Consider the following 25,943-nt stretch of genomic DNA (forward strand, 5'->3'; position numbering starts at 1 on the left):
TTCCGAAATGGCAACAATCATTGCTGCTAAGGAAATTGCAAATACCCTTCGCCCCTTCTCTGGAAGAAGCGAACACTTAGAATCGTTCCTAAGTGCAACGGATAAATTTGTTAATAGATACGGAAACACAACAGACAATAGCCTAAGTGAATTTGTTTTCGCTGCTATATGTTCTAAAATTGTTGACGAGGCTGGAGACTTTTTGTTATGCCGCCCAGATTTGAATACTTGGCCCCAAATAAAAACTGCTCTCCGCGAAAGATTCGGAGATAAAGTTGACAGGCATGTATTACAACAACAATTTATATATTTAAGTAAAAATAGAAATGAATCAATGACAGAATTTTTAGACAGGTTAAAACTTATTAAAATGCGACTTAATTTAAAAATAAACTCTGATCCTAATATCGATCAAGCCACCAAGCTGGTCTTGATAAACCAAAACGAAATAACAGCTATTACTGTCCTTATATCTAATTCTCACTCTGAATTAAGAACTCTACTTCTATTAAAAAATCCAAAATCTATTGAAGAAGCTACATCTCTAGTCATAAATCATTCTCTCTTCGAACAACAAGTTAGTTTGAAACAATTTAATCATCCTAGTTCTAGACCCCCACAAAAATATAATCCACAAAATAATTATTCTTCTAGGCCCCAACAAAATATTAATTCCGTTAGAAGCCCAAATTATCTACCAATGAATTTTCAACACACCTACCCAAATCAAGTATCGAACTTTCCTAACGTTCAAAGAAATTCATTTCCAAGTCAGCCCATAAACATTCAGTCCCGACCAGTTCCACAAAAATTTTTCACAAATGAACAAGTATTTGGCAAACCAGCTAATGTCTTTGCACCCAAAAATTCTCATAAACCTACAGGTAGACCAACACCAATGGCTACTTCTACTTCTAGTAGATTACCTTCAAATAAGAATTTCTCACAGAACTATCAATCTACAAGGAGACCAGAACCAATGGATACTTCTACTTCTAGTAGATTACCCTCAAATAAGAATTTTCCAATGAACTATCAAAGACCACAAAATCATTTTCAAAATCGATATCCCAACAATACAAAACTACCATTTGTTTTTGAAGAATTAACAAACGTAGAAACTGAACATAATAACGACTTTGAAAACTTTCCTGACGATCAACAAAATTATTTTGATCATCAATATAATGACCCTTATACATGTAACGAGACTAATAACGCTAGAGAATATAGTGAAAATCAATTTGAACAAAAACCCTGTCGTAATAGAAGAAGAATTAACCCACGAAGAAAATTTTCAGTCTGTCCATTCCCAAATAAACGAAACATAGACCGCAATAATCTTTTGCCCAATTCATTGCCAAACATCCAAATTTCAAATCCACTTATAAAATTACTTATTGACACTGGGTGTCATCCATCCTTACTTCGCCCCTCCGTGGCAGAAAAATATTTTCCAAATAAAATCTTTCATTATAATACCTCTATTGTCACCTGCAACGGCAATAGCAAAGCAGAATTCAAAGCCGATATTCCCCTTTTCAATGAATTTAAACCTCTTATAGGAAACTTAGAATTTGTTTTATATAACCATGATTACTTTGACGGAATAATAGGCGTACGAGATCTTAGTAAACTTAAACTAAATATAGATTTAGAAAATAAAATTCTTTACAATGCTCACATAAAAATACCTCTAATGTATAAGAAACAATTTAATACCGTGAAAAATCGAAATTCCCCCATACACATTAACCCAATCGAGACTAAAGACATAGGTATAGACAACTTATCAATATTCGCAAATACTGAAGAACGAGACGAATTAGCAGACTTTGATTATCACGAAATTGAATCCCTTTTAGATTCCATTCAAATAAATAGCGAGAATTCCTCACAAAATGAAGAAACTATTCAAAACCCAGAGCCTAAGATAATAATTCACAGTGATATACTTATAAACGCTGAAAAAAATCCTGAACAAGAACAACCTGAAATTATTACCAATCCACTTAATCCCCATGACACTCGACTTACAGATAATGAAACCGTATATTCTAGTCACGAAAATCCGGTTATAGGTATTTCCCATATAAACAAATCTATTAATACTTTCAAAAACCAAATTATAATTTCTAGCCATAGAAATGCAGAAAATAAAAATCGTAAAGTAATAAGAGAGAAAATTTTCGAGAAAAATCGAATACAATTATCCGTTCCCGAATCTGACAATGAACATATTATCACAGATTTTATTAAAGAATATTTTATTCCAAAACAAACCTATTGTTTCCTTTTCAAAAATAAGAACTTAGAACCGATATTCATTAACATTTTCCAGAAATATTTCAAAAATAACGCATTTACTCTATTTAAAACAGATACAATTCTTACGGATGTTACAGATGAAGACGAAAGAAAAGAAAAGCTAAAATTATATCATGAAACAAAAACTAGTCATAGAGGAATACAAGAGAATATAAACGCCATTAAGCGAATATTCTACTGGCCCCGATTAGAACAAGACGTTAGAGAATATGTAAACTCATGTGAAATATGCCAGATGACAAAATACGAAAGGCATCCTACGAAATTAGTATTTAAACCTACACCTATAGGTTGCGAATCATTTGACCATATATATACGGACACATATAAAACACATGGACAATATTTTGTCACAATTATAGATAGCTTTTCTAAATTTGGACAAGCCTATCCTTTAAAAACTCCTAATTCAGTAGAAGTTGCAAATAAGCTTATACAATACTTTAGTCACTTTGGACTTCCGAGACGCATTACAACCGATAACGGAACAGAATGGAAAAATGAAGTCATCCAAAGCTTATGCAAAACTCATCATATAGAAATTCATTATACAACTCTCTATAATCCCAATAGCAATAGCCCTGTAGAAAGATTCCACTCAACTCTAAGTGAAACAATTCTTACTCTTAAAAATTCTAAACCCCAAGAACCAATTGAATCTCTCATGAACTTAGCTTTACTATCCTATAATAATTCTATCCACTCTTCCACTAGTTATACACCCTTTCAAATTATCCGTGGAAGACTAGATTACAGAAACCCTTTGAAATAGACGAGAAAACAAAAATCACACAATATATACAAGACCACACCCAAAACCTAAAAACTTTAAATAATCTCATAAAACAAAATTTAGAAACAAAACAACAGAAAACACTTGAGAAAATTAACGAAAATAGACAAACAACCGTAGAGATAGATACTAAACAACCATTATATAAATTTAAGAATAAAAATGCATCGGAAAAGAAAAAAGCAAATCGTTACGAGAAATTAGAAGATCCCACCATAGTTAATGATATAAAATTTAAAACAAAATCTAAAACTTATCACAAAAAGTTATTAAAACCACAACGTCATATTTTAGGAAGAAAAAATGATCCAATACATCATAGTTATACTTTGCGCTCTAAAGGAACTGCAAGCACTAGCCATAACCGAAATTAACAACCCAATACTACCTGTGTACATTGGACAATCTCATGTAATAACCTCAAAACATACCTTTCTTTACCACATTAACCTCACATACCCAGAAAACTCACTTTCCCAAATTAAGATTTCACTGACAAATCTCGAAACTACTCTTAGCGACTTAAAGACAACTAACCACTTTTCAACCTTTTTAAAACAAAAACTTACTAATGCACAAACAATTACTGATATAATTCAGAAAAAATTAAATTCTTTCTTAAAAGTTAAGCGAAATAAAAGAGCTTTACTTAATGTTATAGGATCTATACAAAAATGGCTTTTTGGCACCTTAGACTCAGAAGATGGAGAATACATAGAACAATACTTAACAAAATTACATTTGAACGAACAGACTCTCCACGACGATCTAAAAACCCAACAAAGTCTCATACAACAAATGTCAGAAACATATAGTAGTAATTTCAAAAAAATAAATGAAAATCAAATAACTTTAGAAATTCAACTAAAAAATTTATCAAAGGAAATCCGTTCAGTTATAAACTTAGAACATTCTTTTTCATTTTCTAATATTATAGATAATTTATTAATACAATTGCAATCAATTGAACATATAATAAACAATTTAGAAACTGCAATTTCTTTTGCAAGGATCAATATTTTACATAGTTCAATAATAGAACCTAGTTATATAGAAACAATACTTGAAAAACTAGAACAAATATATGGAAATTCACAAGTACCAAAGTTAAAACAAATTCTTAATTATTACTCTTTATTCTCTACGCAAGTAGTTATTCGCAATAATATGATTCTATTTAAAATTCACGTTCCTTTAGTCAATTCCCAATATAAACTATTCCACTTATACCCTATACCTATATCAAATTATACCATTATTCCCGAACAACCTTATATGTTGCTCAATACCGAAACATACTGGACCACATCAGAGAAATGCCCAGAGATAGAAGATTGGTATTTCTGCCTCGAGATGAACTTACACCAGCAACAAACTTGTCTAGCAGACCTGATCAGAACAGGAAAAAACTCATGCCCACAAACAAAAATACACTTCTCCGAAACAACAATAAAACAAATCAACGCAAAAACCATCCTTATAATACCAGCCAATAAGACGACAGTCAAAACATCTTGTGACGCTGATGGAATATTCGACTTATTTAAACCATGCACCATATCACTAGAGAAATGCAAGATTTTCGTTAACAAGAAAACGTTCCAGTCCGAATCCACTACTCATGAACAATTTGTATTTCAACTGCCTCAAATAGAAATCAACCAAGTAGAGAAAGATGAAAACCAGGAGATATTTCACCTCAAACAACTTAACATAGATGAAATTGACCGGGTTAAAACCTTAAGCAACCTGCTACAAACAAGAGATCTAGAAAATGCACCATCACGACATGTATGGATCAACATGACGACATCATTAGTTATATTCACTATACTTTTAGCCATCTTTATATACTTTTGCATAAAGAAATATCGTTCAGCAAGAAAAACAGAAAAGGAAGCCAGCCAGAAAATAGAAGAACCCCTATTTTCCGCTCTGATAAGGGAGGAGTTATAATGTATAAAATTCCCAATATGTATTTTTACTCATAGTTGTACTTTTCCTATATTTGATTATAATGAGATTTCTACCAATTGTAAATATTCCAAATTATGTTGTTTTCTAATTGTACTTTCCCCATATTTAACTTTAACGATATTTATATTTATTTGTAATGATAATATTTTATATAAAAGAACCATAAACTAAAATAGGAGACATTGCTGAAGTCTCTTCCAAACTAGTAGTTGAGATTGTAATCATTAGTTGTAAGTTATTTAGTGAATAAAAGTTTTTAAAAACAAGTTTTCTAAGAAGAAAAATAAAATTCTAGTCAGTCTCTCAAGTGTGAGAAAGTCTTATATTATAAGTAAAAAGTAATCATATTTATTGTACATAAAAAAAAATTAAAATTTTAATATTAAATTAAAAAAACAGAGCCAATCTTGCCTACAGCTTTACAAAAATTTTAAAATAATATGTATGGCAAATATTGTTGTCTTCAAGTAGTTGTTGTCTTCAATGCTTGAAGAATACTTGCATGTTTGTATCTTCAGGTGGCCACTGAGTTGTAAATAGTAGCTGCAATTATTATAGCATGGTCCGCCACGTGCTGTGGAAAGTCCTTAACGAGGCTCGAGAAGTTCCACCCATGTGGTTTCGATATGTCCTACCAAAAAGTGAACAAGAAAAAATTAAGGCCAAAAAACGAAAATAATATAAACCTTGTATTAGCAACATCATAAGTTTTTACATATTACATATGAAGATTACAAATAGTTACAAATCTTAAGAAAATATTAGAAAATAGCGAGTTGGCAAGGATTAAATGAATACAATTATCATTAATCAAATAAGCCAAATTATATTAAAGATTATATCTGCATAATACATTGAAGAATATAACATGGTGTGTAGCTTTAGGTTAACTGTTATCCTTTTTATAGATGAAGGATATTTATAAAAATATTTCCCTTTGTATTTTAAAGCTAACATAGCAGAAGTCAAAGAGTAGCCAACAGACAGGTATACTTTGTCGACTAAAGTGGGCATAGAAATTTTATGTTTCACGGCATAGAACATAATGACATCTGAATAAAGGAATTAGAATATTAAGTGAAAAACACATAACAACAAAACCTCTGGAAAGCTCTCGAGAAAACAAATATTAGTGTAACCCTAATCAAGGCTGTCGAAGACCTCTAAAAGAAAAACACAAGTAAAATAAAGAAAGGTCAGGAGGTATTCAATGGTTTCACTAACAGCAAAGGACTTAAACAAGGATGCTGCGTCTCTCGTACTACGAAATGCAGAAACATGGGAATTCCTTTAAAGGAAGCAATATTGTACACATTGAGTTTTGCAGACGACCAGATAGTGATGGCCCAAGACTATGAAGACCTCGAATATATGACCCGTAAACTTATCGAAGGATACGAACTATGGGGCTAGAAGTAAATATCAAGAAAACTGAATACATGTGTATTGGGGGAATTCAACAAAATCTAATTTTGGATGAAAGGCAGCGAGAAATAAATCACTGTCAAAAATACAAATATTTCGGCAGGCAAATAACCAACGAAGGCAACTTAGACGAAGAAATTAAACATAGAATTAACCAGAGAAAACAAGCCGTTAGACAATTAAACAGTGTACTGTGGGACAAAACAATCCCCAAAGAAAACAAACACAAAATCTATAACAGCATTATAAAAAGCATTGTTACATATGGAAGTAAGGTACCGCCACTGAAATTAAAAAACTTAAAAGCATTAGAAGCAACAGAAATGGACTTCTGGAGAAAATCAAGATTAGACAGAGTTAGAAATGAAAGAATACGAGGAATTGTGAGTATTAAGCACAGTGTAACAAATTACATCAGAATAAATCAACTAAGATGGTATGGACACGTCCAAAGAATGGATAAACACAGAATACCAAGAAAAGTATTGAACTGAATACCGCATGGAAGAAGAAAGCAAGGTAGACCGAGATTAAGTTGGAGTGAAGGAATCGATAAAGACATAAGGGAGAGGGGAGTTGAAGAAAACCTTTGGAACGACCGAGATAAATGGAGACTGGAAATCAGAAGACGGCGTAGAACGTTATAAACTGATTGATTGATTTAGTGATAATTAAAATTGTAATTAAGATTATGAATTTAGATATTATCAAAAGAAATTAAAATGAAATAATTATTTAAAGAAAAACAACAAACATGTGACGTTTATAGTGACGTTGTAGTATCGAGTACCAATTTTTTCCATTAGGTTTATACTTTCTGTTGCATTTTCTATTATGTCCTCAGGCATAGATATGGGTATAGGTCAAATAAATGAGTCATTAGTACTTATCGGTTAAGTTTATTGGCTATTAACTCATAAAAACGATAATCTTACATTAAAAAAAAACTGCAAAAAAAAACTACTAAATACAATTTCCAGTATTCTAACATAGTTTTGGCGCCTTTTGCTTTTGTTTTTAGTTCAGGTAAGTTCGTAACAATATTACAGGCTTTGGTCTGTAATTTGGAGATGTATGGCTTATGTTTTAACGATGGTGTTTTGTTTTTGCCATAAAATCTTGGAAAACTAGCATTTTTGCCGCTTTCTTCCATAGCATCTTCAGGGTCACTTAATAGATCTTGTGTGGTCTGCTCAGAATCTGTATTGTAAATACTGTGTTCAGTACGAACATCAATTAAGTCCTGCTCCAAATCTAGCGATGCTACATCACTGCCTATCTCTTCATACCATTTAAAAAACTTATTCTCCGTTTTCTTGATTTACCTGCAATAAACTAAAAAAGGCATAAAAATTTCCAGCACTTATAATAACGTATGTTCAACAATCTGTATTTAACTAAAAATCTTACCTTTCATGATAATAATATAACTTTTCTGAAGTGATCTAAGAAATCAACAGAAAATTGTGCGAGCGATGGAAGATGGTAGTTACATTCTGATTTTCAACTTCGTTTTCAATGTTATCACTTTCGAGATTTTCTGTTTTAGTTATACAGGTTTCTAATTCTCTAATTTTGTTTATAATTTTATTAGTATCATTTTTGAATTCTTTTTTACATTTCTTTTTTTTTAATTTTAAAAACCTATATCATCGGTACATGGTTTTGTATATATTTTTTTTCGATGGAATACTTAAATACATCATTTTTATGCTTGCTGTTTTCTTCATTTTCTCTTTTCGGATTAGCTAATTCAATTGCCAGTAAAGCAGTATTCACTTATTGTTCTCCTCTAGTAGTCATAATTGGTCTGAAAAAGAGGAAAATTAGGTATTACAATTCAAAATTAATGAATAAATATCAGCGAGAGTAGTGACATAACCCTAAATTCAGCAGTAATAACACCTATTTAATGAAAATAGATTTATTTATTTATAAAAGAACAACGACACTTTTTAACTTTCAACATCATCATCAATCAGCCAATCGCGTTCACTGCTGGATATAGGCCTCCCTCAGTTATTTCCAGTGTTCTCTATACTGGGCCGCTTGTAGCCAGTTTCCCGCTACACTTTTTATATCATCGGTCCATCTAGTCGGTGGTCGTTCTCGGCTTCTTTTATAGTTTCCGGGCCTCCTTCCATAATACGTTTTGTCCACCGTCCATCTTGTGTTCTGGCTAAGTGCCCTGCCCAGTTCCACTTGAGCGTCGTGGTTGATCTTTGCCTGATTTGTTGGTTTGTTATGTGGTCTTGAAGGCTCACGTTCAGCATTGCACGTTTCACAGCTCGTTGTGTAACTCTGAGTTTATTCGCAGATTTTTGCGTGAGTGTTAAAGTCTCTGCTACATAAGTTTGTACAGGCAAAACACATTGGTTAAACTTTCAACATACAGATAAATAAAAATAACTTACCATATTCAAAAATAAGGCACTTTTTGAGTGGCGTCGTTTTAATTTACAAACTTTTACAGAGCTTCTCGAACAAAATCAGGTGAGCTACTGTTCCACGTTCCAGAAAAAAATAATTATTCAAAGTAACGTGCCTCCAAAAGGTAGCTTCCGAATAACATAAATAGGTCGTTCAAACACTCCTCTATCCAGTTTAAACACGTTTTAGAACGAGACAACTTTGGAAAACATCCACCTGCAGACAAGTTCATAAATAATTAGTTAATTTTCATCAACAATACTAGTAAAATAAACAGTTTCCCCGGTTTTCCTGTTTATCGACACGATATGAATAATTATAAATAGTCATAAAAAGGAATAGAAATATGAAGTTTTGTCATATAGTTTTGTCTTGGTATATTACCAAAGTATAGTTTACAGGTAAAGCAAGAAAAAGCAATTTGTTAGAAAATTGATAGAAAAACATTATGATTTAAATTGGACGAGTATACAAGAATCATGCTATTTTAACAGATCATTTATTAAACTGGGACAATTATTTATTGAATCACAATCACCATTTATTAAAAAATGTTTGGCACGGTGAATTGGAAAAAAAATAGATATTCCTGTAGCTGAAAAAATCATAATGTTAAATTTTTTTTATATGCCCATCCTGAAAATTACGAGATACGGTTTTTATTAATATAAATGTAAGCACATGGTACATTTATAAAAGAAATGTCGTGTATAACATTTCTGGTAAATTATTTAGGAAATTAGACTCTTTTAGATATTCCGAAACGATACACTTCTGCTACTTGAGCGTGGCGTTTCATTTCTTTTCGTATAAATTACACAGATCGTGTTACTCTCCGTTTTCTTGATATCCTTTCATCTCTTTACACCTCGCGCATTAAGCTCGCTTAAGGATTTTTATATCTTAAACATTTCGGGAGAAATGTTTCCATTTTCCGGAGGGCGTTTGTTATTTTTTAACTTCCTAATTATTTCTCTTCATGTTCTCTTGTGTAGGCTCGGTTGCCGACATAATTGGGTTTATGTTCTACGTTTTTGACTTTTAAGAAATGGGGTTCGGGTCTCTGGGTCATTTTATACCAAAAAGACAAATTAGAAGTTTCGCAAAAACCTTCTTATCGTTTTTCTTATTTTATTTGCTTAATATTATTAAGTAAACAAAATTTAAGCTTCTTTATAATAATATACAGTGCATGAAAATATGCACAATTTTTAAACAAAAAATATCACAGAAGATAAATAACTTGATCTCAACACAATAGTAATATAATTCAATATCTTCAAACCCGATTTTTATCGTATTTACTTATACAAGACATATTTCACCACACTCCGTAATGCACACTGGGCTTCACGTCAAAGGCAATTATTTTTGAATTTAACAATTTCTTCACTCTGATTTTATCGCTATATAATACAAATTTGGGTAAATTTTGGTTTTCATTACACTGCTGCACATATCTACTCATTTAAAAAAAATTGCATCTTCTTCTTCTTGTGGTGCCTATCCGTTACGGATGTTGGCAACTAGCATGGCAATTCTAACTTTATTGGCCGCAGCTTGAAATAGTCCTGAAGTGGTCAAGGAAAACCATTTTCGTAAGTTCTGGAGCCAAGATATTCTTCTTCTTCCTGGTCCCCTCTTTCCGTAGATCTTTCCCTGTAATATAAGTTGCAGCAGGTTATATCTATGATCGTTTTGCATTATATGTCCAAGATATTCTAGCTTGCGTTGTTTCACTGTGGATATAATTTCACATGTTTTATCCATCCGACGTAGAACCTCAATGTTTGTTATTCGGTCCCCTCAGGATATCCTTAGTATCCGTCTATAACACCACATCTCAAACGCCTCGAGTTTTCCCATGGATGCCTCGGTTAGTGTCCCAGATTCAACCCCATAGAGCAGCACTGTAAATACGTAGCATCTCAATAAACGGATTTTCGTTTTTAAGGGTAGGTCGTGGCTCTTAAATATCTTGTTCATTCTGACAAATGCTGACCTGGCTTTTTCAATTCTTTGTTTTATCTTAACTGAGTGGTCTCATTGGTCGTTTATGATGGTTCCTAAATAGTAGTAACGGGGCACTTGGAGTATTTGTTGCTGATCTACCAGTAATTGACTAGGTGGAATATGCTTCTTACTGATGACCATGTACTTTGTTTTCTTGATGTTAAAATCAAGCCCGTATTCTTGACTTATTCTCCACAATTGCGTTACTAGTGTCTGTAAACCTTCTAAACTGTCTGCAAAGAGGATGGTGTCGTCTGCATATCTGATGTTATTCAGGCGCTCACCATTTATGAGAATACCCTCTTTGATATGCTCTAAGACCTGGCTCATGACGTTTCCGAATAGACGTTAAATAATAGGGAAGAGAGTATGTAGCCCTGTCGTACTCCTCTCTTTATTACAACTTCTTCTGTTAGTTGGTCTTTCACCCGAATGGTTGCTGATTGGTTGTAGTATATGTTCCTGATTACTCGAAGGTCTTTGTTATCCAGATCAGTTGCCTGTAGTATATCCATGAGCTTATCGTGCTTGATTCTGTCGAAAGCTTTCTGGTAGTCGATAAAGCATACATAAATATCGCAGTTGACGTCTCTGCACCTTTGAAATAATACCTGAACCGCGAACAAGGCTTCTCTTGTACCTAACGCATCCCTGAATATAAGCTGCGTTCGTGAGATCTGTGACTCGCATTTCTGATAAATTCTTTTGTGTATTATCATGATGGCTCATCAGACTGATAATACGATGCTCTTCGCATTTTTTTGCATTAGGTTTTATATTTATAGCAATAAATGTAGATTTTAACCAGCTCTCTGGGATTTTTCCCGAGTCATAGATTTTATTGAACGTTGTCATAAGCCATTTTACCCTTCGGCTCCCATGATTTTTAGAAATTCTGAATAGAAGTTGTCGGGCCCTGGTGCTTTGTTTGCTTTGGTTGCTTTAGTTGCGGCTTCGACTTCGTCTTGAGTGATTGGTGGTCCTGTGTCATATTCCATAATTATCTGGTTGTTATCTCTGTCGTCATCGAATATATTCTTAACGTATGTCTTCCATAAAAATTCCATACGTACCAAAAATTATGTGATTCTCCCAGTTACCCATGTACCTTTTCCATGTTATGGTAGGTCTTTTCCGCCTCGTGTGCTGTCATTCTTTGTACATATCGGTACCATTGCAGGGCTACGTTTTCCATCTTTTTAATGATTGAACATTCTATTTTTTTTTCTATTTCTGTTCCATATTTCCTCTGTTCTTCTATCCTCTCTGGGGATTTGTAGACATCTTCTCATATAGTCCAATTTAACTGTTCTCATTCTATTTTATTATTTTTGTTGACGTTAGCCACACTTCCGCTGCATATAGGGAAATATTTAGCGCTCGTTGTCTTTTTTGCTTTGGGTTTCTTAATGTTTTACCATTATCGGCTTTTGCTGGAATTTTATTTACAAGGGATATGCTTATAATTAACGCTGCTACTACTCTCTAAAAATTTAAACTTCCGTACAACCTCAATTTTTACTCAAAATGAGATGTGATTGTTTAAAAATGTAAAATTAAATATTGCTCAAAACATTTTATATCAGTATTTAAAAAGAAATAGTGCAAATAATTATTTACATCCCTAACTACTTCAAACGGAAACACCTAATATAGATTGATGGTCACGTTCTGTCTTCAACTAAAGAACTGACCATTTTCTAGGCACAACTTCCTAAAGCTTTAGGCATTTTTGAAAATTTATACAGATTTATTAGTTTCTAAAAGAACTAAAAGAACAAAGTAAATAACCAACACGACCTAACCTCCAATTCAGAAACACAATAACAAAAAGCCGCGAGAAGTCAACTGGCAATACTCCAATATTTTGCCAACTTATAAATCACTAAAAGTCCCTACATTATGTCATAATCTACGCATAGGGAGTTTGCTGTATGGCGGGACAATAAAAGTTACTAGAATAAAATAATTTCATTTTTATCGTAAAAGAACTTGACTCCCATAATTTCGACTTGTTCAAATATTTCACGCACAATCTTTACTGCGGATTTAATGACCACTGCCGACGAGCAAATTAAATAAAAAAATATAGAATACAAAAAAAAAGAATTATTAGAAATAAAAATGTAGCAGAGTGTCATGCTAAAAGGAATGAAGCCAAACGAATATGTTGACAAAAATGTAGAAAAAAACTGTGGTTAATGGAGAAGTATGGTTAGAAATATTAAAAGAAAACTGTAGAAGCAAAGAAGTTAAAATGAAATTGAATTAATGAACGGAAAACGCGAATTTTTGTCATTGTCATAACACTCTTGTGAGTGGGTGCATAGTCTCTGAGAAACAACACTTTTTCCTTTTGCATACGCAGCCATTTTTTACTGACTTCCTCAGTAATATCTTGAGGAATTAATACTTTGTTCTTTTGCATGTGAGGCCGTTTCTCACTCAGTTTCTGCTTCGATTTATTCAATTATGTACCATAATATTGACTATTGAGTCAAACAAGTTTTACTTTTTCTATACAGTGAAATAAAAAATTACTTTAAATTCTTACAATACAGTGGCCATAACCTTTCCGACAACTTTTGGCCGCTTTGGAGCACTTTTTTCGGCTTCAGTCCAGTGCCGAGAGTGCATTCGTTCATTATGTTCTCTGATGGTATTGAATCCAAGTTTCATAAACAGTTACCAATCAATGCCAAAAGTCCAACGGATTGCGCTTTATAAGGTCGAAACATCCAATCTTCTCCTTACGATCAGCTGAAACTACTTCATGAACTTTATTCACATTTTCCTGTGTAAATACGTCAGAGTGCCGTCCAGCACGTGGTTTATCCAATGTAGATATACAGCTACTACGAAATTCACGGAACCACAATTTCACAGAGTAGTTTGAATGAAGGAGTTCTTAGAAGGAAGTCTTATAATATTTATCCAGCTTTTCTTATGATTCTTTCACCGCTTTATTTCTCAAATATGAATGATACAAAATCGTTTTTTCCTATATGTGTCATTGTTCTTAACAAGTCAAATTTATGCAGCTGTCAAAAATATAATAATGGCTGTATCGAGCTAAAATAGGACATGTATGCATAAAAAAGGTTAGTATTGTTAGTAATAGTAAGTTAGTATGAATTATAGAATTAGCCTGTTACCTTAGAAGAATTGTTTATGTCAACTTATATTGCAGATTTTTCAAAAAAAAAATGAAAATTTGCTGAAATCATTACGATCCTTAAGCCAGGAAAAGAGCACAATGAAGTAACATCTTATCGATCCATTAGCCTACTCGCAACCGTAAGCAAAGTTTTTAAAATATTGTTGCTACAAAAGATATACGCAGATACGTTGAACGGAGAAAAAGTCTTGAAGAAATGAAATACTGCAACGCTATAATTCCTAGACACCTCACAAGCGTTTGACAAATCTGACACAGAGATCTGTTTTATAAATTAAAAAAGCACTATCCAGTAACTATTTCCTTCCAATCAAATCCTACATATCAAATAGATATTACTCTGTAAAATTCAATGACCAACTATCCAACCTCTGTTCTATCAACCCCGCGGGGTAGTCTCATAAGACCTGCAACATGATCTGGACACTCTTAGTGATTGGTACACAAAATGGCGAACAAAAGTAAACAAAACAAAATCAACTCACTAATCATTTACTAACCGTCACAACACATGAACACCTGTGAGAATGGACAATGTAAGGATACTACTTAATAGTAACATACGCTAAATGGCTTGGCCTTCATCTTGACTAACGTTTCATTTGGAAGAAACATATTTTATACAAACCAAAAGAAGACAGCTCGACTTAAAATTTCGGCAAATGTATTCGCTCTTTGAACGTAAATCAAAACTCAATATCTAAAACACAATTCTTCTATACAAAGCCATACTCAAACCTATCTGGTATTACAGGCTACACCTATGTGAATATTCAAAGTCAACGTCGCTGAATATTCAAAAATTTTAGTCTAAAATGCTAATATCCATAATGGATGCACCATGGTACGAAAGTAATCCAACACTTCACTAGGACTTATGAGATCGAGCCGCGGTGTCAGACAATGAACATACCATTCACCACGAAAATGAGCTAGTAAGGAAATTATTCAATAATGGTCCAGTCACAAGGAGACTAGATAGAACCTGGCCCTAAGACCTACTTCAAATCTAAATCAAAATAGAATAAGGTGAGACATCATTCTTCACGCCCAAAACCAGTAACACGTTAACTTAATACTCTGTAATTATGTAAATTGTAAATAAACGTAGCTATAAAAAAACATTTAATCGTTCAAGGGAAAATAGACAGCAGAAGGGGTCCAGGGAGGAGAAGACACTGGTGGCTCCAAAACTTGCGGCAATGGTTCAGATTGTCGTCTGCTGAACTATTCAGATCTGCCGTAAACAAAGTCAGAATAGCCATGTTGATTGCCAACGTTCGGAACGAACAAGGCACATGAAGAAGAAGGAGAATAAAAAAACTTATATTTATGTTTATCTTATACCAATAATTGTTAGTAAGTTATAGCTCTTAAGCTCCTACGACCAATTATAATAAAATATTGTTCCCTTACATAACCTAGGCTAAATATTTATGAGATTTTGATACACATGCTATATATTATGAATATCTTTATAGTAATTATTTGTTTCTATTGTCCTAATATTGTAGTAGTTTTATTTCCAGATCCGCTCGTCAATCTCCAACCTCCCACCAACCCTTCATCGGAGAACTTCAGCACCAAAATTCAGACCTTCAGCGAGACCTAGCGAACCTAAAGAAAGAACTAGAACTGACCAATCAAAAATTGGGATCGTCTATGCATTCCATCAAGACTTTCTGGAGCCCAGAACTGAAGAAAGAACGGGCATTAAGGAAAGAAGAGTCAGCCAAGTACAGCCTAATCAACGATCAGCTCAAATTACTAAGTAGCGAAAATCAGGTAAGCTTAATATTTATGTTTGGTGAATATATTTTTAGGATATATTACTCTACAACCATAATATATCTATAATTAGTTTTAACCGTTAGATAATATAGTTTATTGACGATGCCCTTTAACGAGTATCGTATAGACCAGTGTATAAGTATTTAATAATAGAAAGAAAACTATTTTATAACTTTTAACTAGCAAGCAAACTTCTAGGTACTTCCTTCTTATGCATATTAGCCCAGTCTGGTTAAAAAAAAGGTGGAAAAATGTTTCGCAGATATCTGAAGCTTCTGAGACATAGGTGGGGGATACTAGATGATGAATAGATGAAAAGATACTCCTAGTTTTACCTTGCGTTTTTTTTTAAGCAATAATTTATGGTTACAATTTGATTTTTTGTCTATAAATTTTTTCCCTTATATTTTAAATAAACAATATTTATGTCATTTTTTACGTCAAGAATATCTTTATTTTCCCGTTTTTTAATTAAAATTAATAAATAATTTACAGAGATATTTGCAAAAAAGCAGTTTTTTTGCACTAATTTATAAATTTTATTAATTTTTTTTATTAACAAAATAAAATGGTATTAATACATTTAAACATCAAGGAATTACCATCTTTTAGATTTGTGCGAAATTTCCCCCCGATCAGTCAAATATTTTATAAGTTATTTAATTTGTTTATCCCTGAGGCTAATTATTTAAACTACTGAGCATACCCTATGCATGATGCTAGACACATTCAGCATATTTCACAGGATTCTTTAAGACTTAGACTATCTCAGAAGTTAAATGCATATTGAGTTTTCATCGAAATTATTTACAAAATAAACGTTTGAAAAAGGGGTATGTTTTTTACTTATAAACAATTGTAATAACTTCTATATTTTTCAAGCTATAGACTTGTACGTACAACCATTGGATAGCTGGTAAAATAGCTCACATTAAAAAATAAAAAAACCTTGTATGACCAATAGGAACGAAGTTAGTGACTATTTTTAAAAAAATCATATCTCCATTGTTTATAAACATTAAGAAGTAAAATTTGCACAAATTTTGAATGAAAATCTAAACTTTATATTGAAACTTATAGCTATAAAATTTATCTAATTTTTCGAAACGACGGTACTTTCGAAAGATCGACATAGGAAAGTGGAGAGGATATCTCTTTCAGCTCCGTTTTTTTTTTCGGCATCGGAACTTCAAATTGCAACACGTAGGAAAAATTTACATTATCTCGGCTTTCTTTGCAGCTGCAAGCCTCTTTTTTTTATTCTGGGGTAGCTCGTCGAAATATGAATAACTACATAGTTTTCACTGGCCGGAAAATATGGGAAAACTCGGAAAAATTGAGTCCATTTGAAATTCACCCTAAATACTTACTTTTTTTTAATTTGCTCGAATAGTCTGTCGCAGTATTAGGTAATAATGATGACATAATTTTCACCCCCCATAAATCTCGGAAAATCCCGGAAAATCAACATATGTTTTTTCATTTTATATCAATGATGTAATAATACTTATATATTTTATAAATTAAATTTCAGGTAATTTTTTACACATTATATTATTATATTCCTTATATTAAATATAATTGTTTGTATTTTTATAATTAACAATATTGATTTTTATTCTATTTTTCTTACAAATATGATATACAATATTAATCTAATCTGCCTTACTGCTTTGATAAAATAAGTCGATTTTTTCATCACTTGCCTTATTAAATTTTGCAATGTTTATTGAACTTTACTTTTTTTATTTTTTTTACATACATTGGTTTAAAAGTTAAAATTTGGTTCATTTATTCGACTTTACTGTCAGGTCTGAACCTTTTTGTTGCAGGTTGTTTGTTTTCACTTATTAAGTCAGTCTTTCCATACATTAACATATTAATGGGCGATCTTAATGCCAAGGTGGGTCAAGGTAAGGTAGGAAAACAAGTAGGAAAATATGGGCTTGGAAATAGAAATGACAGAGGAGATCGATTGATTCAATTTTGCCAAAGTGAAGACTTCGTAATAACAAATACCTTTTTCAAATTGGACATTTCCACAACATACCAAAGAAAAAATAGTGAGAAATCAAATAGACTACATTATGATAGCAAGGAGGTATCATAATGCTGTCAAATGTCCTAAGACGTACCCAGGAGCTGATATAGGCTCAGATCATAACCCGGTAGTTACTGTAATAGATGCGAGACCAAAAAAGATTAGAAGACCACACAGAAAGGCACTAGATTTAAATAAACTTAGAAACAAAAATATACGACAAGAAACATGAGAAGAAATAAATAAAAACCTCCGTTCAGTGCAGCAACAAATTAACGATATAAACAACGTTAACCAAAAATTAAAGTACATAAATACAGCTATACAAACAGCAGGAAAGAAACATCTTACAAAAACAACAAAAAAGAATAAGGGGTGGATGACACAAAGATATACTAGACTTGATGGAACAAAGAAGAAAGATGAAGAATTACCCAGACAAATACAAAGAAATAAATAAACACATAAAAAAGAGAATAAAAGAAGCCAAAGAGGAATGGATTAAAGAACAATGTGAAGAAATGGAAACCTATGAGAAAAAGTACGATGCGTTCAATATGCACAAAAAAGTAAAAGAGATAACAGGAAGCATAAAGAAATGCCAAATAGGTAAACTTAAAGACAAAGATGGAAATTTTATTGTAGATCTAGAGAATAAAATAAAAAGAGACAGACTACCTGAATGAATTATTTGAAGACGATAGAAACAACTTAACTCAGATAATCAATGCAACTGGGCCAGACATATTGAAAGAAGCATAAAAATGGAAAAGCAAATGGACCTGATGAAATTCCAACAGAACTGTTGAAGCTTTTGAATGATAAATCCGTAACCGTAATATTAAATTTTGCAGCGAGGAACTAAAACAGTTTCCCCTCCACTTTGCTATGTCGATCTTTCGAAAGTAACTTCGTTTCGAAAGGTTTTAAGTTTCGAAGAATTTGATGAATTTTATAGCTATAAAATTCAATATAAAGTTTAGATTTTCATTAAAAATTTGTGCAAATTTTACTTTTTAATGTTTATAAACAATGGAGATACATAATAATAATTAACATAATAATTAACAAAAAAATTGTCGCTAACTTCGTTCCTATTGTTCATAGAAGGTTTATTTTTTTTTTGTTAAATGTGAGTTTTTTTACCAGCTATCTAATGGTTGTACGTACAAGTCTGTAGCTTAAAAAATATAGAAGTTATTACAATTGTTTATAAGTAAAAAACATACCCCTTTTTCAAACGTTTATTTTGTAAATAATTTTGATGAAAACTCAATATTCATTTAACTTCTGAGATAGTATAAATCTTAAAGAATTCTATGAAATTTGTTAAATGTGCCTGGAATCATTTATAGGGCAAGTTCAATGGTTTAAATAATTAGTCCCAGGGATAAACAAATTGAATAACTTTTAAACTATTTGACCGATCGGGGGGAAATTTCGCACAAATTTAAAGGACGGTAATTCCTCAATGTTGAAATGTATTAATAACATTTTATTTTGTTAATAAAAAAATTAATTAAATTTATAAATTAGTGCAAAAAAACTGCTTTTTTGCAAATATCTCCGTAAATTATTTATTAATTTTAATTGAAAAAACGGGAAAATAAAGATATTCTTGATATAAAAAAATGGTATAAATATTGTTTATTTAGATTATATGGGAAAAAACTTATAGATAAAAAATCAAATTCTGACCATAAATTATTGTTTAAAAAAAACGCAAGGTAAAAATAGGAGTATCTTTTTATCTATTCGTCATCTAGTAACCTCCACCTATGTCTTAAAAGCTTCAGATATCTGCGAAACATTTTGCCGTGAAATCGATGATTTTTGTATAACCAGACTGGGCTATATCTAGTATAGTAGAAAAAGCAATAAAGGTGTAATAATATTGAAAACTTATGGGTTATCCGCTACCTGAACCTAGAGATGCGCCCAATAGGTAACCATTTACCTCAGACGGGCACCTTTATATAGCGACCAATTTAGGTATTTCCTGTTAGTAGCTGTTACTGGAGATTTGATTGTATTTCTTCCTCACTATATTTCTACTTACTTTAGTGTTTGTACTGCTAATTAAACTTAAAAAATCTGATAAATTGTTTCTTTTTTAATCATTAAGTATTATTTCATATACATATCTAACATTTCATTTATTGAGATCAAATTTAAATTGCTTCAAAATTTCTGCGTTTTGGCCTTTATTAACACAATATTTTATTAAACATAATATTTTAAAACAAATTAAAATTAAATTGTCTTAGGAGTCGGCGAAATACAACCTAATCAACGACCAGCTGAAATTTACTAAGCTACGAAAATCATATTACTGTTAACGTTAATTAATATAGTTAACTTTTAAGTGTTCTGGTGTCTTTGCTCCCAACTGTAACAGGGAAAGATTACTTTGGAAAACCATTCTTTTTTTAAGTGAATTTACAAAACAAAAAAATCTTATTTTCTTTTCCCTTTATACAATTTTAATTGGATTGCGAGCTTTTAGAAACTAACTAACTTGACTCTTTTTGTATTTATAGTCTCTGTATTTTTCAATATATGGAGTGCAATTACCAAGATTGCGTATTAGCACCGAAGCATTGGAACTTTATTCTCTTTTTATTTCATTATTTTATATAAATTACTGCTCTGTGATAACAACTATCAGATAGTTTATATAATATATATATATATATATATATATATATATATATATATATATATATATATATATATTGTTTTGTATAAAACTTAAGAGGTCGCTGGTTAAATGATATTAGATAAATAATTATAAAGTAAAAATGCTATATTTTGTTTGTGAATAAATTAGCGACAAATAGCAAACACAACTGTCAGTAAATTAAGAAATTAACTGGTCTTACTCATTATTGATGTTTGTACAAAGAATATAGATTTACCCCTTGAAATACTGATGTGTTCTTAGCCAAGAAAATCTCGTTGGTACGTCGGGACGCCCGCCGACGCGGCTCTATGGCACAAGAGCCAACAAACTTGGTGTGTTTCGTTCGCTGTCTTGGGAGGAAGTGTCGAGATTGCAGGTCAGAAAACAACCTTTTGGCCGTTGGGTGGAAGAGGGTACATCAATAAATCACCCTATTATATTATGATTTTGAATGCGATAATTTAAGTTAATTGAGACCGTAATACGAAACCGTACACTTGTGTGCATATTTCTGACACAGAATACAAAAGAGAAGTCAAATTCTCCGTACTTAAAACATAATAAATGAGACAACCAGTTTAGCAATTTTACAGGAAGCAATATATTTTACCAAAGTCGTTAGAATACATAGCATTGAATTGGATCACATTACAGTACCGTAACAGAAAAATATTAAATGTAAAAATATGAAAACAAATAGTATATACTTTCCCAAACATATATATATATATATATATATATATATATATATATATATATATATATATATATATTATGCTAAGCAAATTTATGGATTTTGAATTAATACTACAATTGTTCAAGTAGCTTACCTTAACTCAATTTTACTCAGGCTTTGTTTTCGTGGTTTAGGATCTCTGCTGTTGTATTTGCAAGTAAGAGGACCACAAGGATTAATAAAACACATAAATATCCAAAATAAATTCATTAATATATTGTATAAATAAATAAAAAAAAAACAATAGAAAATGTCATGTAAAATTCCTCAATATAACATCAGCAGCAAAATTTCATATAACTGCTATAAAATGGATTAAATTTTTAACATTTTCAAAATTATATATATATATATATATATATATATATATATATATATATATATATATATATATATATATATATATATATATTAATGTGATATCTAGAATTTTAATTTTAAAACTACAAAAAATATATATAAAACATTATTAAAATTTTTGATTTATGATTTATATCACACCTTTCAATTTTGTTATCTCAGGATTTACTCGTGCTTCAATATCTATACTTTACAGCTGATGGGTTAGGTCCAAAGAATAACGGAATAAAACAACATAATATGATATGAAAATAATGTAATAAAATAAACTGATTAAAATACCTCCAAAAATGATTAGGCATACAATGTTTATCAAACAAAATTCGTTCTACGTACGTGAACCTTCAATAATGCATGGATAATATAACACAACTACAATCTAAGATACAGCTTATTATTCTACATAAACGAATCAAATAATATTCAGTGTCCTTCCTAATGCAATTTTGATATAACGATTGTACCACTAAAAATTTGTATGAATTATCCAATTCTCTCCACAGCTCCGTGTCCCCTCTCAGAACAAATTTGATCTCCTTCGACTATCGACAACTTATTCACACGTTACTAATATGATATAATATTTTTTTACCCAAAATTCTCAAATTTATTATATTATGAATGTTTCTCCCGTTGAAACGCTTCCTCTGCCTTGAGTTGTCCAATTCCTTGTTCCATGCAAAATGAACTATCAGTTCTCAGCAGCCTCCTATGTAATTGGCAATATTAAACAAGATATTGCGATTTAGTGTCTTCAATGCTCTCCTTCGAATGCACGTACCTTGTCAATGATGCCAACCTCTTTTCCTCTCGCCAAACTTAATCTCTCGTTCCGAAATAAACAGCGATACGTAGAATACAAGTAGGAAAAGTTTACTTACAAATTTGTACCAGATCAGCTACCGTCGGACACAATTACTTCATCAACTCACAACTTATTCTTTATCGCCTACTACCCTTGGAAGCCACCTCGAAAACCAACCATTCACTTTAAGAAACTGGAACTAACTGCCTCTCTCATCTCTCATCCAACCTCTCATTATACACAACCATCACCACTTTCCAAATTCTCGGCCAATCAGAAATTTGCATACCACTCCCACATAAAATCAGAAATACCTACAAACTTTCCTAATTCATATTATTTCTACAAGGTCACTTAATTTCTACTGGCTATTTACATATTTCGAACAATCATTTATTTATTAACTATTTCTATTGTCCTTTTCATGGCGCAAATCCGGCTTACGGAACACTTTATGGCTTATGGGGAAAAACCATCGTTAACTTCTAGTCATTGTACCCGCACTATTTCACTTATTATATTTATACAAAAGATTATTTATGACTAAGATTACCTTTGGTTAATTCCATACAGCTCGGAGTATTTTTTTTATTTTCTATAATCTCTGAAATATTGATTTCATCGTACATTTAATATTTTTACCCTTCAATTTTTAATACCGCAACAATATATATATATATATATATATATATATATATATATATATATATATATATATATATATATATATATATATATATAAATTATGAGAACATCAAAACATACAAATCACATATGCTTAGCATGTTTGATTGTATTGAATAATTGTAAGAACAAAAGAAAATTGTTTCTGTAATCACGTCGATAACTATTAGTAAAAAACAGACTTATCTCCCAATAGAAAAAAAAAATCAGAAAACTACATTTATAAAATACCATGTGAATGCAACAACTACTACGTAGGAGAAACTGCAAGATCACTAAGTGTCAGAATAAAGGAACAAAAAACTTACATCAAGAACAGAGACTTAGAGAAATCCCAAATATGCAAACGTGCCTGGGACAATGAACACAGATCATAATGAAAAGGTGCAACAATAATCATGACAGAAACAGACATGAAAAACAGAAAAGTCGAAGAACAGGCCACATCCTGCTTAACGAATTAAAATGTGTAGCAAACCCATCAGCAGAATGTAGCAGGCTTTGGTTCTTTTTTTTAAGTTCCATCTTCATCTTCTATCGAAGGTTGGAAATCATCATGGCTATACGGACCCTGTTGACTGCGGCTCTAAGTTGTTCTGCACTATTGAATTCAAACCAGTCCCTCAAGTTCTTAAGCCACGATATTTTGCGTCTTCCCATATGTTGCTTTCCTCAAATTTTACAATATTGAGTATCTTTGCCCTCTCATAACATGGCCTAAGTACTCACGTTTTCTTCTTTTGATAGTTAATATTATTTTAGATTTATTTCCTATTCTTATAGTAACTTCTTCATTTGACGTTTTTTGAGTCCATGATATTCGTAGAATTCTTCTGTAACACCAAAATTCAAAGGCGGCCAACTTATTTAGATGCACTTGTTTTAATGTCCATGTTTCTAAACCATAAAGGAGAGTAGTGAATACGTAACACTGAAGTATTCTTAGGCGTAGTCCTAACCTTATATCCTGACAACAAAGAAACATTTAAAGTTTAGCGAATGTTTAACGAAGCTTTAGTTGGCAATACTAAAAGGAAAAGTCAACAACAAAAATATATCAACAGTAGCGGATTAACAGAAGGTTTAAAAATATCACCTACAATCTTATAAACAATAAATGTGCAACAAAATACATGTGCAACATAATACACAAAACACAAATCTGCCTTTTCACAATTTTACATTACATAATCGCAATTAGTATACAGTTTACACAAACGGATAACACCAAAAACACACAAAACAATCAGAATTTGATATTCCTAGGGTAAAAATACCTCTCTCAGAGTTTTTCGGCCATTTACATGTTGCTGCGTACAAAATCGAGGCCAAGCATGTCAATTTTGAAATGACATAACCTTAAACAAATACCTTTGATTCTACATTTTCGTAGATTTTTGATAATAACATTTTTGAGAATGCTTTCATACTTTTAGTTTTGTTTTCGAGCGCAAGTCCAAACGTAAAACACTATTTCCTCCTCCTCAGTCCTAATCCCTTTTGGGATGTGGTGACACTATCAGGCCTTTACAGTTTTTGCACGATTTCTCTCCATCCTTCTCTGTCCTAGGCTAGTTGTTCGGCTTTATGTAACCCTTGGTTAATCAGTATTTTTGTTTGATCTACCCAACGGCTTGGAGATCTTCCCCTAGGTCTCTTTCCTTCAACTCTACCCTCGACTATCAGTTTTTCCATCGTGCCTGTTCTTCTAAAAATGTCTCCAAAATACTGCAAATATCTCTGTTGTATTTGTTTAAGCAATCTATCCTTTACTTTAAGTTGGTGTAATATCGATACGTTAGTGCGATGATCAATCCAGGATATTCTCAACATACGGCGGTATACCCACATTTCAAAAGGTTTTTTCCAGTTTATTTTTATCCGCTTTCTTTAAGGTCCACGTTTACCAGCCTTAGTTTTGTGTGTATTGTTATGCTAGAATTTTTCCAAATTGCTACCAGTTTCATCATAGCTGTTCTAGCAATAGTCAACCTTCTACGTATCTCTCTGTCACACCCTATGTCATTTGTTATTAGGGACCCCAGGTATATGAAACTATCTACTACTTCAAAGCCCCCAATTTCTTTAATGTGTTGAAGATTATTCCGAGCTCTGTCTACTATCATGATCTTTGTCTTACTCCTATTTAGCTGTAGTCCATATATTTTGCTTTTTTCCTCCAGACGTCTCATTATGTCTTCCATTTCTTCTTGATTTGCTGCGATTATTAAAGTGTCATGTGCATATCTCAAGTTATTGATTTTTTGAACACTATTTACATAGTTAAAAATGTGATTTTCAATACAACCATTAATTGTGGCTTAATCCCATATAAATATATCTAATACTTTTTTAAATTCAACATGCCACAAGAAAGTAGTTTCAGAACCTAGCTAATCAAATTTTTAGTAATTATAGCTTCTTACATGACCACTACAGAAGTATCATCTTCCGTTTGCTTTATTATTATTACAAAGTTAGTATAATCATACGTTTTACATTACTGGATTTTATTAAGCTTTGTAAATATACTATAATGTAAGTTTCACAACCCTCAGTTCTCTCGAGCATATTGCACGATACATTTAGTAGTGCTTAGAACATCATAGGAATGGGAATTTTATACATACATTTACAAAACGTCTATGCGCTACTTCCTTTAGACGTAATTTAAAAGAACGGAATTACTCAGGAGAGTT

General features: G+C 31.8%; 1 protein-coding gene across 7 annotated transcripts in view; it reads left to right on the forward strand.

Annotated features, from left to right (window-relative positions):
- Positions 1-25,943, forward strand: part of brp (ELKS/RAB6-interacting/CAST family member bruchpilot) — a 528,827-nt gene that overhangs the window by 93,814 nt on the left and 409,070 nt on the right. For 4 of the 7 annotated variants that reach the window (XM_072520527.1, XM_072520531.1, XM_072520529.1 and 1 more), the window contains exon 3: positions 15,674-15,929. In XM_072520527.1, the coding sequence (XP_072376628.1) occupies positions 15,674-15,929 (256 nt within the window). Of the gene's footprint in view, positions 1-15,661; positions 15,930-25,943 lie in introns of all 7 variants that reach the window. The other 3 variants (XM_072520526.1, XM_072520528.1, XM_072520530.1) reach the window with 1 other exon arrangement.

The sequence above is a fragment of the Diabrotica undecimpunctata genome, chromosome 1, assembly GCF_040954645.1.
Source record: "Diabrotica undecimpunctata isolate CICGRU chromosome 1, icDiaUnde3, whole genome shotgun sequence".
Lineage (NCBI taxonomy): Eukaryota > Metazoa > Arthropoda > Insecta > Coleoptera > Chrysomelidae > Diabrotica > Diabrotica undecimpunctata.